Raw genomic sequence first — 16,646 nt, forward strand, 5'->3', positions numbered from 1 at the left:
TAATGGCATGTGAGATACATTTTAATGTTTTTTTCTAGATTGCTAAATATCATAACATGACATAAAATAGTTCTTTCATAAAAGTACCAAAATGCCAAAGTAGAACACTTTTAGGATAGAAAATTTGACTAAGTTTTAAAATACATAATTTAGAATTCTGATGAAAACAATTTAAAATGTCTTTTGAAACAGAAGCAAACTATAAACAGAAGGGCAGAAGGAGCTATTCTCAAATCATGCATCTGATGGAAGATATATAAATCACCTCCCTGTCAAATGAACTGATGGTAGGTTTTCTACAATATAAATCTTCTCTCAGGCTAAACATAAATCTTTCTAGGGCCTTAAGCATCAACTCCACTATTTCTTCACAGAGTCAATAAAAATAGCTTTATAGTATAGAAATGCTTTCTATTTTAATCAACAAATTCATTTATATGTCTTTTGCCCACAAATTTTAGAAAAAGGCTGGTTTTTAAAAAAATTTCAACTGCCTTCCTTCTACTGGCCCATTCGTACCCTAAACATCATTGAGCTGGATCACCAGTTTCAGAAAGTTAACAATGAATTAAATGTGAATTCTGAAACATTTTAAGGCTAATAGTATTAATTCAAATTCAGGCAATTCATAGAAAGAGCATATAAATAACCCATATTTTAATATGTAAGAAATTTAAAACAATGTTAAATTGAATTGCCTGTTAATTACTATGCTACAAAACATATGCTTATTCTAGTCAGAACAGAAAGAGAAATTATGCTTCATGCGCATTTAACAAGAATACAGTATTTCATTCACTTAAAAAGAGAAGGCCTGGGGTGGGACAGGGGCTGGGAGGAGGGGAGTAAAGGGGGGAGAAATTGGGGGATACCTGTAATACTGTCAACAATAAAATAAAATTTAAAAAAGAGATGGTTATAGTTTCTTAGAAAATTTTTAAAAAATATATATTTCTTTATTGATTTCAGAGAGAAAGGGAGGAGAGAGATAGAAACATCAATGATGAGAGAGAATCATTGATCGGCTGCCTCCTGCACGCCCCCCACTGGGGATCAAGCCCACAACCCAAAAATCGAACTGGGACCGTTCAGTCCGCAGGCTGACGCTCTATCCACTGAGCCAAGCTGGCTAGGGCAAGTTTCTTAGAAATTTTAGTAAAAAATAATTATTTAGTAATTGATTCTGTGATTTAAATGTATTTAAAGTGAATAACCAAATTATAGCATAAAAATTCTAGTAAAAATTATTTTTTCAGAAATAACTAAATGTTTTTGTGTAGTACCAGCATAACTACAGTTGTACAAATACTTGTAGGATATTTATGTATTAATTTCAAATGATCAGTTTAAAAATGAGCAATTTTATAACCAACTGGTTGCTTTTTTCTTAAACCAAATAGGTTTCAAGAAGGCAAAAACAGCCAGGGCTGTTTGTGTCCCGAGTACCTAGTGTAGTGTCTGACACACAGAATTTGAGTAACTGGGCAGGTTAAAAGGAAGGAGGAAGGGATGGAAGGGACCATCTTATCTACTGATCATTTCTGTACCTTGTTTATGCTAATTTATAAAACAAAACTACATTGCAAGGCTTCCCTTATATGAATACTGTATTGTCTCTTGTGCATTAGGGCCATCTTTAATTTGTATGTCATCTGATTTATAAATAAGCAGCTGAGACTTCCTCTCAGTTGCTTATGGTATTTCAGTAGCTTTCATAGGGTGAAATCTGTCCTCCATCTCTGTGCCTAATTTTCCCTTAAGCTGGATTTATCTGGGCCCTAAGGAACTGGCATTTAAAGTCTCATTTAGTAAGCATGTCTAAGACACTTGTGCTGTTGACTCTCTAAACCTTTGGCTTCTGTGTAAACATTTGGTGCCATCTGGATGAGTCTTTAATAACTCCCTAAAGAGACAGGGCCAGAGCAACACAGTCATTTTCCTTGGGAACTAAAATTAGTGGGTAAATTATGTGAGGTAGCACTGTCCCACCTTTCTCCACCTGTCTCTTCTGACATGACACGCAAAGGCCAAAAGAGAAGAGAGGGAAAGAAGTATTAACCAGTTGCCTCATTTTAATAAGGCCTTGCTTCTGGTAAGGATTTTAGCAAAACTTGACTATAAAAACAGCAGTATATTTATTTGAGGAGAAGCTGGAAATAGTGAGTAAATAGTAAGGACATAAAACATATACACAAGTTTAGGAAGTTATATGGAAAGACACACTACATTTACACAAAATTAAGATTTTAACGACAAAGAACCAAAGAATCTATACTTATTATAGCTGCATATTGAAAAGTAAAGATTTATAGTTATATTTAAATGTCAAGAAAAGGTTAATGTAAAATGCCAAAATTCAAAAATACAAATAAACCAGAATGTATCTTTAACATAAATTTTCATTATAATCTTAGATACATTGTTTTTTAAACAAACTTGGATGTTATTATATGTTTTCCTTATTCAGTGTTTGTTTTAGCTCACATAAATATAGGGTACTGGGCTGCTAGTTGTATAAAAGTGTAGCACATAAAATTATGTACAGTACATAATACTTGATAATGATAATAAATAACTATGTTATTGGTTTATGTGTGTGTATATATGTAAATATATATATATATACATATATACATATATATATATATATATATATATATATATATATATATATATATATATACTAGAGGCCTGGTGCATGACATTCGTGCATGGGGGGGGTGTCCCTCAGCCCAGCCTGCGCCCTCTCACAGTCTGGAACCCCTTGGGGGATGTCCACCTCCCCTATCGATTGCCCCGCAGAGGGAGGTCCCGCCCACCCACCACAGCCCGCAGGCCGGTGGCCTGGGCTTCCCTCTTTGGGGCGATGGATCATGGAGCCCCCCAATCAGTCACCCCATGGAGGGTGGCCTGGACCTCCCTTTTTGGGGTGATTGTGGAGCCCCCCCCCAAGCCTGATTTATTGCCCCGCCACCGGTGGCCTGGGCCTCCCTCTGCAGGGCGATGGTGGGGTGATGGCGGAGTACCCCCAACCAATCGCATCGCACCCACCTTGGCTGGCCTGGCGCCAGTGCATGTCATAGCGTGGTCGTCCAGACAGTCTTTCTGCTGTTCGGCCATTCGGTTGATTTGCATATTATGCTTTTATTATTATAGGTTATTATAGATAATACATGTACACATATTTTACTGTTCACAGTATTACAGATGTCCCCCATTTTCCCCACCTTTGCCCCTCTCCACCCAGCCCCTACCCCACCCCAGGCCTTCATGACATTATTTTTCCATGTCCATATCTTTTTATGGTTATTTTAGAGCAGGGGTGGGGAATGTCCAGCCTGTGGGCTGTATAAAGCCCACGAAATTATTTGGTCTGGCCCTGCCAGGGCAACTGCAGGCAGGACTCAAAATTCAATAAATCTAGGAGTTTTTTTCATAGCAACATAAATTTACATTAAGTGAATTATATTAAGCAATGATGTTATAAATATCCAATTGGCCCTTGGTCAAATAAAGGTTCCCCACCGCTGTTTTAGAGTATAGTCTCTTTACCCATAAAAAAAGTTTGCTGTATAACAGTATGCCTGTTACCCAGGCAGCAGTCTCATACATCTCATACTTAGTTTGTCTCTTAATAGCATCATTTCCTCTTGTACTTGATTTAATCTTGTGTTGTTTGGTACAGTAACATGACATACAGCTTATAGCCTAGGAGCAATACACCATATCATATAGCATAGGTGTACTGTAGGCTATCTCACCTAGGTTTATATAAGTGTGTTCTAATATCTGCTTTGAAAATTATAAATGCCAACAGAAGAGACATTTTAAACTCATCAGTAACTCACTTTCCCCCCAGTTTTATTGGGATAAAATTGACATATAATATTGTGTAAGAGTCAGGTATACAATCTGATTTTATACACACATATATATATATAGTGAGATGATTATCATAATTAGGTTAGCTAACAACTCCATCATCTCACATAAATACCTTTGTGTGTGTGTTGATATCATTTAAGATTTAGTCTGTTAGTAACTTTCAAATATCTAATACAGTATTGTTAACAATAGTCACCACGCTATATATTTGGTCCCCAGAACTTACTCATAACTCTAAGTTTTTATCCTCGACCAATATTTTCCAATTTCCCTTATTCTCCACCTCAGCAACCCTCATTCTACGATCTGTTCCTATAAATTTGGTTCTGCCTACAGGTGAGAACATTTAGTATTTGTCTTTCTGATTTATTTCACTTAGCATAAGACCCTCAGGGTCCATCCATGCTGTTGCAAATGGGAGGATTTTCTTCTTTTTATGGCTGAATAATTGTATATTCATTTACTCATTCATCTATCAATAGACTTAGGTTGGTTCAATCTCCTGGCTATTGTGAATAATGCTGAAATGAACATGGAAATACAGATTGTCTCTTTGAGATAGGACTGCATTTCTTTTAGATATGTACTCAGAAGTGAGATTGCTAGATCATATGGTAGTTCTATTTTTAATATTTTGAGTAACCTCCACAGTTTTCCATAGTGGCTGCACCAATTTACAATCCCACCAACAATACACAAGGGTTTCATTTTTTTCCACATCCTCACCAACAAATTTTTTCTTGTCTTTTAAAAATAGCCATTCTAACAGATGTGAGATGATTTCTTATTGTGGTTTTGATTTACATTTCCCTGATGAGTAATGATGTTGAGTATCATTTTATGTACCTGTTGGCAGTTTGTATGTCTTTTTTGCAAAAAAAAAAAGTCTATGCAATTATCTGTGGGTTTGTTTGTTTGTTTGTTTTTTTGCTATTGGGTTATATGAGTTCCTTATATATTTTGGATATTAACCCCTTATCAGATATATGGTTTGCAAATATTTCCTCCCATTTCATAGGTTGCCTTTCCTTATTTCTTCTACACTTGGCTTCTTTTATTCCTTTATCCATCTCCTCCACTGAGACCCAATTTTATACCACCAGTTTTAAGGAAAGTATATCTAAGAAACAAAGTAACATTTCATTAAAATGGATAGTTTTATATATTGGATTTACGAAATAAATTGGTTCTACATGATTTTTAAAATTTAAAATAATAGCCAAAGCACAGTAATCCACAGGGACATGAAAATACCAGTGATAAACACAATCTTCCTCACAAAGTCCTGTATCCAGAAGGACTACCCTGCATCAGTAAACTTAGTGTTTCAGTGTGCTCAATTACTATTGCTCTCAATTTCTTATTAAGCAAAATTCAAATAAAACCAAAACAAATATGGTGTGTATGCTTTAGAGGGAAAAAAGTGTTCAACATTCCCCCCCGTATTTATTCAGGGCAGTTCAGGTCTGTATGCTTGGTCTCTGAGGTTCTATGTGCTGGACGTGCCAATGCTGAGTCCTGCTCAAGACAGGACTATTGATGGACGTACAAGTGGGTTGTAAATGTGCAGATGGAAGGTCATGGTCATCCTCTAGAATAAATTAATCAGGAACCAAATCACCGGTATTAATAGAGATTCTGCATTTCCTGTAAGTGCTTCTGAAAGTAGTCAGGTTGGGTGTTTTTGATACAAATGCTGAAGTAATGAGTAATTCTAAAATGTTTGCTCAGACTCTGAGAGAGGAAGCTGTGGAGAAAAGTATTCGACACGCCTTCAGAGCATTAGTTCTCATCCTTGGCTGCACATTGGAAGTGCTGGGGGAAAATTAAACCGACCAGAGATTCTCTCTTTTTTTTTTTTTTTTTTTGGCATAAGGTACAGCCTGGGAATTGGAGCTTTTAAAGCACCTCAAGTGATTCTAATGTGCACTACAGGTGGAGAAGCACTGATCTGTGGAAGGAAGCAGAGTCTGCAGCACAGTAGGATGTTAAGCCCTGTGACTCCAGGTGTGGTCTGAGGACCAGTAGCATCCGCATCCTCTCATTACACATGTAGAATCTTAGGCCCCCACCTCAGACTTATGGAATGAAATATGCATTTAAACAAGACCCATAAGGTTCCTATGCACATTAAATTTTGAGATGTCTTCAGTCCTGAGCCCACAGGAGTCCTTGAATGGTTAAGTTAAGGATATAATTAAAGATACCTTCCTAGCACTAATTTCCTCCACTTAACCAAACAGGCTTCATTCTTAATTTAGTTTTACTATTATGCCTCCCAAATGGAAAGAGCTATTTCTTTATTATAATACATTAAGTGGAATTTAAGATGAAAGCTAGGCTTCTTCAAAAGTCTCAAGGAATTTTCCAAGTAGAAAAAATGCTTGTTCCATTATAGTGCCATAAACAGTGGCTTTCAACTCCCACTGCATATATAACTACCTGGAGAGCTTTTTAAACGTACTGGTTCCACATCGTATCTATTGAATTATAATTTCTCAGGGTGGAGGCACACGTTGGTATGTTTTAAAGCTCTCCCATGGAGTTTAGTGTGCAGCTAGCTATGAGAACCACCGTGGCTGAACTCTAAGTTTATTGACTCCTATATATTGGTGCCTCAGTTCTTTCTCATTTTGTTTTGTTTTGTTAATCCTCACCCTAGGATATTTTTCCATTGATTTTTAGGAAGAATGGAAAGGAGGGAGGGAAGGAGAGGGAAAGAGAGAGAAACATCAATGTGAGAAAAGCACATTGATTGGTTGCCTCCTGCATGCTCCCCAATTGGGGTTGGGGATCGAATCTGCAACCCAGGTATGTGCCCTTAACTAGGAATTGAATACATTCAAACCATTGAGCAACATCGGCCAAGGCTTGGTGCCTCATTTCATTCAAATATAGTGGACTCAGTCATTGTGGCTTCCTTGAGACTGCTATCAATCACTTCATTAAAATGTATCAATCTGCATTATAAGATCAATTAAATATTTAGTGTGCATGGTAATTTGGCATTCATTTAAGTTCATCCCTATTTCATAGTTAACAGTTGAATATCTACATTAATAAAGTAATGCCAAGTATACAGATGGTGATATCCAAATAGTACAGATTTTTTTTCCTTTATGAAATAAAACATTTCCTTTCATTGTCTTTTTGCCTTGACATATCCTTAGTTAAGTATAAACATTAGCTTGTACCTCCTCAGTATCTGCCAGCTGAATAGTGCCAAGAGACACCTATAGGGTGCTACTTGGCAGGGAGACATCAGCCATCATTAAAAATCCACAAAACCGATACCGTCCAATACAACTTTCTGATTACAGAGACAAAACTGCACACGTGGTGAACTGATACACATAAACTGCATTTTGCTCTTCAAACACAAGTTGAAAACAACTAGGTCCTAACCAGATAACTAAAAGGAAGCAGTTGAGCAAATCACTTGATTGAAGAAAAACAAGCAGGGGACTTAAGTAAAATGAGCAGGCATAAACCTTAATCACTGCCAAATAATTTTAAAAATAAACTCCACATAGTATAAAAATTGAATAATATACAGATAAAGCTTCCTCTAAATACACAGATTTTATTTCCATCTTGAAAACAAAAGCTTCAAGCACAGAATTCCATTGCAAGTAGCATTTGGTTATTCCTAATAAAGTCATCTGTTTGGTTCCTTAGATTTTCTATTTATACTTGTCCCTTAAGTAAGCACGCAAAGACTATGTGTAAGACAGGCATGTCAAACTCAAAGGCTAACATGGGCCAAATAAACAAGGTTTAAGTTTATACGGCTGCAAAAAAACAAAAGCTTCAATTTTCATAGAAACAGGATTATTTCGATAGAGACATGCTGAATACAAAGGGCTGAAATAAATGAGTCATCATTAACATAAAATAATAGGACATTTTAATAAAAATTAATATTTTTTTCTTAAACATTAAGACACTGAATAACTGCACAAATAAGCGTAACACAAATAAACCTATTTTTCTTGTTCTCCAACAGTGAAATATTTCCTGTTGCACACACCAAACAAGTCAGTACAAGACTAATGATGTAACCATCAGCTGCTAAAATATTCACTGCTAGTATTAGTGGAGAGAAATGGTGCGCCAGTGCGTAAGGCGCATAAGGGAAATGAATGCAAGTGATTATAGTAATCAGTCATTAGCGAACGTTGTAGTTCGTTATTAATAATTATGTATAACAGCATATTGTAAAAATTAAGTTATGAAATTTTTATTAAAACATTTCTTACATACCGTTATATTGGCTGGGCCACAAAAATATTCCTTGTGGGTCACATGCGGCCCGTGGGCCACGAGTTTGACATGCTTGGTGTAAGACATTACTAAAGTATTGTCCAAAATGACATTTTCAAGTATATAGCGATGTGTAAATGTTCTCAAAGCCACACACAGCCTTTGAGATTCCTGTTCTGCTCTGTTGGGAAAAGCTCCATCCAGATGCTAGAAGACTTTTTTAAATGTGAGCTTTTATAACCAGGACAGGTGTTTGAAAAATGATGACTTAAATTCTTAACTTATGTCATTAGGTCACACCAACATTAAATTCGAGAGACCTCAGGCTATAAACGATCTTACTTTAAATAAAAACTTTTTTTCTTTCCTATTAGGCTTAGAGTCATTCTTAAATCAATTCTTTAAGTTAAATGAGAATCCTTAATGGCCTATGAACAAAATCTATAGTAGTAAATTGTATATAAATATAAAACGATTACATATTTATGATTAAATTCTTAATAAATGATGAACCATTTAAATGAGAATAATCCCATTATGTGCACATTATAAACTTTTTCATAAATCTGTTTCTGAAATATCACCATTTTATCATTTGCAAATCTAAGAAGCAAATCATATAGAAAAAAGCAACAGTCTTGTACAGATGTGGGGGAATGTAACAATCTACTTAAATAGGTAGCTGTTCTTACCACTGGGTGATTATGGTTTATTTTGTTCTTTTTCAGTTTGTAGAGTATGCAGAACTATCTCTGCTTCCATTAACTTTAAATGTCCTGCTAAGAATGTATAATCAAACATCTAAGGGGTAAAATTATGAACCTCATGGAAGGAAGATAGAGAAAATTGCTCAGGACAAGTACTGCTTCCAGACTTTTCTAGTAACTACCTATATAACCTCAGTGAGTAGATGCCCCATCTTTAACATTTGGAGGTTTGGCTAAATGCACCCTGAGGTCACTATCAATTCTCAAAATAGCGTGTGGCTTAAATCCTGGTTTAGCCATGATGTAGTGTAAATAATAAATAGGATAACATGTTTCAATTTATCATTTTGATTTGAAGAATACTTACAGTTAAGGCTGGTGGTCCTGGAGGTCCTGTTTCACCCTAAAATAAATTAAAGAAAAGTTGCAGTTATCAGTAGCCTCTTTTTACACATAATATTTATACATTTTCTGAATAGATAGAAACAATATCTGGATAGATAAATCCTAAAGAAAAGGAAAATAGAAGTTTATCTTGATAAAAGCACACTGAGAGATGTATCATGTGCTTTGAGCTCTCATGATATAAATATCAACTGGTGCACGCTCATGCTTTTTGCAGGACTTGTTTTGAAAAGCTAAAATAATCTGATTTCTATACTTTTGTCCACTGAACCAAAATTAGAAAGAATATCTCTTCAAATATGACTACTTGCCAATGGAGCAGCTGGGACATGTCACAATGATGGACACTTTTTCTGACAAAGTTAGTATGAGGATCAGCAGAAATAATAAATGGATGTCCCCACTTCATGCCTCCCAGCTGCAAGAAGTGGTCCCATTTCCTCTTTTAATGCTCGGCTGCATTGGCATTGCACTTGCCATCAATTGTAAAAGGCTTTGCCCATATTTATGTATTTTTAAATACTTACATTGCTTTGCTGATGTATGTGAATACAAATTACCAGATGGATGTATTGACAAACGAGTCACAGTCTTTAAAAAATGGTTCATCTAAAAGTTCACTATTTTCTGATATGTAAATATGTCTACCTATATGCCACCTTATTGTATCAGTGCCCCTGTTTAATTCATAAGAACTCTTAGTCATTAAGACCAAGCATCATGGCTATAATCCTTATTTAAGTGGAGACGATGGAGAGCATACACTGTGTGGCATGGGGCACTGGGACCTTGTAGTCTCAGGTTGAAAGTATCTCTATAACTTTCTCTTTTCTCATCTAATATAGTCAGCTCAAAAGTTAAGACAGCATTGTGCAATCATCATTTGGGGGAATGATTGAATACAAATGACCAATCCTTGTTAAGAAACATTGATGTAGCTTAAATCACTCACTGAGGACCGATTTACAAGACCAGCTTTAGTGCAGAGGTAAATATTAACGACAGACAAGGATTTCTAAATGCGCTGATGGTGGAGAACTACATTTAGTGCAAAAGACCCATGCATACAATTCTCATCAAATTGGGATCATCCAATGACCTTGCGCCAAATGACTCTTGCTTTTACTATTTCTTAATTCTCTTTTCAAGGTCAATTGCCAATATGCCACTATACTAGTAAAAGGGCATATAAGAAAAGGTGGCAGGAAATGGAGCATTTAGACTAAGATACTAAATTAGCCTCCTTCCCCCCAAAGGCCACCTGCTTCACCATTACAGTAGCAGCTCAGTGCTACTGGCAAAGTTCCCTGATACAGGACACGGTTGCTAATTTGGTGATGGAATACCTAATGCTGTTAAGCAAGAAAGAGAAAAGGGAAATCTTATAAACACAAATTAATGTTGACTAGCAATTGTGCATTTAGTCTCCTCAAACTAATTAAATGAACCAAAAATAGGCTTTTCTTGTTCAGATGCTTTTAACATAAAAGCCTTTGGTTCATTTGAACAAAATTAACTTTTGGCAGTTAAACAGTATCAATGAAAAGTCACTGCACAGGTTCTCAGGGGTTTCTTAAGAAAAGATCGGCACTTTTCTTAGTGAGTATGATACCTTTTCTCCTTTGGGGCCAGGTGCACCACGAGGACCCAAGTCACCTTTCAAACCCTGCACAAAAAATAAAACCAATGTGATTTCTACACACAGTGCACAGAAAGCTTCAATTTCTAACGAGTCATTAGTCACAAAATAAATCATAATTTACTGAGCTCCCAAACCCCATTCTGCAGTGTGTGGAATGGAGAGAAATAGAGACAACTGGCAGTGAAATGACAAGCAACATCTGCGCTGGGGTGGGTACGGATATGTTAAATCAGTGTGAGTCCTCCATTGTGCATATTTGTGCAACTTTGCTTCCTGCTAAAATAACATTAATTCACCATCTGAGAGAACATCACTTAGATCTATATGAGCTTTTAAGTATCCACTTCGGATTAAATGTATAGATGTTGTAAATACCTCTGATTTAGCATTAATTTGCCCCCAAAATTCAAGATTTAAATAAAAATATTTTTATGTCTCTATCAAGAAATCTCATTGTTGGGGGAAAAGAAATGAAAGATGTATTCTTTTCCAATCACTCACAAAGCTGAAGCTAAAATGTAATCTCTTTTCTGTTTTAAAGTATGATTTAGTTCTTGAATTTCTCTTTTTTAAAACTTGGATTTATAAAGCTATCAAATGAAACCATATAAAATACAGCATATCAGATAGTAAATATATTCATAAATCTCCTAGACTCTTGGGTGTTTTAGTGGGTATTTAGTTGATTGACTCAGAAATGACAGCTTTCAGAATATCACAACACATTTCACCACAGGAGATCAGTTCTACGGCCAAATGTAGTCACAGTGTAAATACAAAGAAAGCTAGATAGACACACCCTGACTGTGTGGTAAATAGGAAAAAATATATTTCCTTGTACTTAACACATTGAATGAGGGAAGAACAATAATGGAAAAAGAAATATTCTGAAGCCATACAATGCACAGTAAATCTAGGCATCTTACTGTTCCTGAAGGGTCCAGCTATCACTGCTCTGACATTTTGTAGTAAATAAACAATGCCTAATGCCATCACCTATAGCTTACTCAATGCAGAAGCCAACGATAAATTTAAAGGAACAAAAGAAACTGGATACTTAAAATCTTGTTGCAGAGAATATGTGAAAACTGTAGTCTTTAAGAAAAAAAAAATGAATGAAAACAGCATCTAATTGGAAAAAACCCTTTGTAGTTGCATAAACACCTTTGTGGATGTAACTTATAGTGATGTTTCTTTCATCATCACCTTGGAGTAGTTATAGACCAAAAGTGAGTAAAAAATAAATCATATTTGAGATGTGATATTCAGAGTTGAACACAATCTCTCTTCCCTATTGTAATACCCATACAACCTAGAGTCTTGAATAAAAAGTCCTCCTTACCATTTTAATAATTTTTTTTCCTTAACAAAAATCAAGATCTCTGCCCTTATAGAACTCATGTTTTAAGAGAAAGATGATTGACAATAAATAGGTCAACTGGCAGAATGTGATAAACGTGAAGGAAGAGAGAACTACTACTTCAGCCGGGGTGGTCAGAAACAGCCTCTCTGTGGAGGTGACATTTGTTGTTTCAAAAGATCCAGCCATGCAATGATCCTGGGGGAAAGCACTGGGGTTGAGGGAACAGCTAGCACACAGCCCCCAGGGTGAAAGGAGTGTCATGAGTAAGCAGGTCAGGAACCAGAGAATAAGTCAAGGTTAGCCAGGGGTCATGGCACACAAATTGCTGGCCATGGTAAGAAGGAGAGGTTTTGTTCTAAGTACAATGGGAAGCCACTTATTGTTTTAAACATGGAAATGACCTGATGTGACTGTGTTTCAAAGATAAACCACTGGCTACAACATGAAAATAGACTAAAGGCAGCAAGAGTGGAAGCAGAAAAGGAGGTATAGCAGCTTTTCAGGCAAGGGAGCAGGATGGCTGAGACAGGGTGGTGGTAGAGAGGGAGAGAAACATCAATGTCTGAGAGAAACATTGACCAGTTGAGTTCGCACCTGTCATGGGGAGTGAACATGCAACCCAGGTATGTGTGCTGCCTGGGAATCAAACCTGCAACCTTGTTGGTGTATGGATGACACTCAACCAACTGAACCAACCGGCCAGGTAGGAGTCACATTTTATGCACAACCTTTTGTAAGTTATTTAAGCTTCCCTGTAAAATACATTATAAATAATAGTTATCTGGAAAGGTTGTTCTGAGAATCATATGTTGTAAGAACACTTAGCACATGGTAGGTACTTAATAAATGCTGCTTCTACTTTTCAAGTCAAGTTGAATGGATAATCAATAGTTGAGTTTTGTACTCATGTTGATGGATATGTACAATTGTGCTTTAACTCACATAAGGATAAAATGCAATTGAGAAGTATTGCTTTCGTCAAGCTTCTGCTTTTATGGCCACTGAAGTGGGCCCATGTAACTCATGGCTTCCTGTGACAGAGTACAATGTTTTTAAGGCCGTGGCATCATAATAAGCTCTGAGAAACAGATCTGTAATGCTTTTCTCAAGTGCAATTTTTCTCCTCATGTCACACTGGTGCTGCTATCAGTGGTTATTGAATACTGGGGAGAAAAAGACATAGTGCTCACCATAAAGCATAAAGAATCAAATGGAACAGACTCTGAATTCAATATTGAATAAGGTAGGCATCTATTACCATGGTTCTCAATAAAATTCATGTATATAAAGATTCTCAAAAGTACAGTAGTTGATTCTGTATGCGATGCGGAGACAGGACTTCATCCAAAGGCAAGTGGAAAGCTGAAGGACGATTGTAACCACATTTATAAAAGCAGGTAGATGATGAAATTAGTTTTTATTGGAAGATCTACTCATGATATGTAGCATTTTTTAAAATCAGAAGATGATACAAAATAATGTTATTTGTTAAAATTTTTAACCCATCTTCCACCGACTGCATCTTACTCCCCAGCAAAGGCACCAGTTATTCGCTTTGTGATTCCAATATTTTTTATTCAGGATTACAGATTGCATTGGTATAAGGAGATTAACATGATTATTTTAGGGACATCAGTTGCTGTAATTCTGATAAGGGATGTTTGAAAGACAATAATAAAGATGCAGAGGAAGAGACTAAACTCAATGATTGAAATCGACTTTGCTAAGATTATATAACCCCACAAAAACAAATGAGTGAATAGCTATTTCTATTAGAGACAGACGTATTTTATTTAACATAGTTTCTAAAAATAGCAAATGTTTACATAGCTCTTACTGTATGTGAGGCCCATTCTACATGCTTTAGATAGGATAAGCCCTATAATCCTCAGTAAAAGCCTATGCATTAAGTTTTATTAACATGAAGACCCCATTGTGTAAATGAAGAAACTGAGTCCAAAGAGTAAAAGTAATGTACCAAGTAGTATGATAGCCAGGCAGTGGCTGAGCTGGGATCTGAGCCCAGTAGTCTGTCTTCAAAGGCCACATTAACAATGTGGCAAGTCTCCCTCTCAAGTCTCCCTCTGAGATGCCATTGTTGAATGTGTCTCACAGTAGGTCACAATCAAAATCACTTAATTATAAACTAAAATGTCTTAAAGCTGGGGTCTTGTATTTTGAAGGCTAAATTGTAGCAATTCAAAAATTTGACAATTTCAATATTTGTCTGCCATGCATTATTTAAACTATACATTTGGTATACAATCTATAATAATAAAAGCGTAATATGCTAATTAGACCAGACAGCTGAATGACCTTCCAGACATCCTTCTGGACGACCTTCCGGATGAAGGCGGGGCTGCAAGGGCCGAGCCCCTTGCACGAATTTCGTGCATCAGGCCTCTAGTATTTAATATTTAAACTGTGTGTGTTTAGTCAATACCGTTGGTCTAATACTCAAATCTGCTGGAGATCAATCCACAGTTTACACACACACACACACACACACACACACACACACACACACACAGGGTGGGAGGAGGAAGAGAGAGGGAGAGAGAGAAAGAGAGAGAGTCAAGCTTGAACTTAGAAAGATGTCAGAGCCTTTGTTTTTTTGTCCTAATGACTAAGATTTGCCACTGGCATTTAATTGGTGAGCTTCAAGGATGCTAAACATTCTGCTCTTGGAAGACAGTCCCACATGGCAAAAAATGTCTTGCCCCAAATGCCAACATTATCCCCTTGAGAGAGACCAAACCACTGCACCCTCTCCTTTAAACAAGGTTTACACTTTCTGAAGTGAGGTTGCACATTTTGTGGGAAAGCTTGCACAGAAATTATTAAAAGATACATTTATATCAAGGTATAGGTAATATGTAAGAATAAAGACTATAAAAAGGGCCTTTGGTTCGTATAGTAGGAATATTAAATTCTTCCAATTTTCTCTGACTTGGAAAGAAGCTGGAATGAGCTGGCCCATTGAGTTCATTCACTACACATTCTAACAGAATATTCCTGAAGTTATAATCCCCATCATGGCTTGACTGCGATTCAAATGGAAATAGCTATTATAATAGCCTTCATTCCCTACGAATGTGTACCTGTGCTTATTGAAAGTCAAAGTCACTGTCATAAGTGCCGAGTGATTTTTAGCTTGCAGAGTCTGTTTATTTCGGCATTGAAAAATAGACAATAACAAGGGTGGCATGAGTTAGTGGGAAAATAAGAGACTTTTCAGTTAAACATGTAGGGTGAAAGACTGATTTTACCATTTTTTAAAAGAAAGGTGCTTAATTTCCCAAGCCTTTATTTCTTGACTCCGAAATAGTCTAGCTAGCCCATAAAGCTAGGGTGAGGATCGAATTCAAATTCCTCATGAAAACAGTTGATAAACAATAAACAACCACCACCAATGCTGTAATAACAGCACACTTGATTCTTCACTCCTATTTGTGGTAAAGGGGAAGGAGGAGAACTTCCATTACTTTTCTTATTTCTCTCTAGTCACAACTCCTAAATATCTTTGACAAAATTAAGGAAAGAAAAATAATATCATCTACGTTTTAATTAAGTAACCAACTGAGAAAAGCTAGTCACTGTGCTTTGTCATGCTTTATGATGTACCTAATGAGCTACATTGAACAATGATGATGTTAAAGAAATGGCAGCCAGGACCGGTTTGGCTCAGTGGATGGAGCGTCGGCCTGTGGACTGAAAGGTCCCGGGTTCGATTCCGGTCAGGGGCATGTACCTTGGTTGCGGGCACATCCCCAGTAGGGGGTGTGCAGGAGGCAGCTGATCGATGATTCTCTTTCATCGATGTTTCTAACTCTCTATCCCTCTCTCTTCCTCTCTGTAAAAAATCAATAAAATATATATTAAAAAAAAAAGAAAAGAAATGGCAGCCTGTGACTGGAGGCATGTAAAGGACACTTCCAAGATCCTCCTCAAAGTGGAATGGTCATCGTGCTCACAGCTGTGAGCTCTCACCACAAGTTGATCTACTCAGGTTTGGACTCATAGAATGGCTGCCAGAGTGTTTGGGCATTTAATGGGCACTCAAATGCATATGTGTATCAATAGATTCATTCTAAAAAGCCACGTCACCTTACTTTCAGACACCATAAAAGTTTTCCCCAAATCTTTACGTTAATGTGAATATATGTCAGGCTCCAATTCCTCAGGCCTTTTTCCAGTTTTATTCAAGTATTTGGGATAATCCTTTCTCTATTCCAATTCTAACATTATCTTAATAAACTTCTAAAAAATGTATTTTGCTCATCTATCTCAGGAAGCCCACATAAATGTAGCTTGGTTATCTGTGCAACAATATAGTTAATTTCTTTCAACATTACTACATTTCCTGCAAGGTAATATCTTT

General features: G+C 36.6%; 1 protein-coding gene across 1 annotated transcript in view; it reads right to left on the minus strand.

Moving 5' to 3' along the window:
• Positions 1-16,646, minus strand: part of COL19A1 (collagen type XIX alpha 1 chain) — a 316,298-nt gene that overhangs the window by 159,307 nt on the left and 140,345 nt on the right. Inside the window, 2 exon segments of the mRNA XM_079780963.1 lie at positions 9,223-9,258; positions 10,873-10,926. Coding sequence (XP_079637089.1) covers positions 9,223-9,258; positions 10,873-10,926 — 90 coding nt within the window.

This window comes from Cnephaeus nilssonii, assembly GCF_951640355.1.
Source record: "Cnephaeus nilssonii genome assembly, chromosome: 9".
NCBI classification, from domain to species: domain Eukaryota; kingdom Metazoa; phylum Chordata; class Mammalia; order Chiroptera; family Vespertilionidae; genus Cnephaeus; species Cnephaeus nilssonii.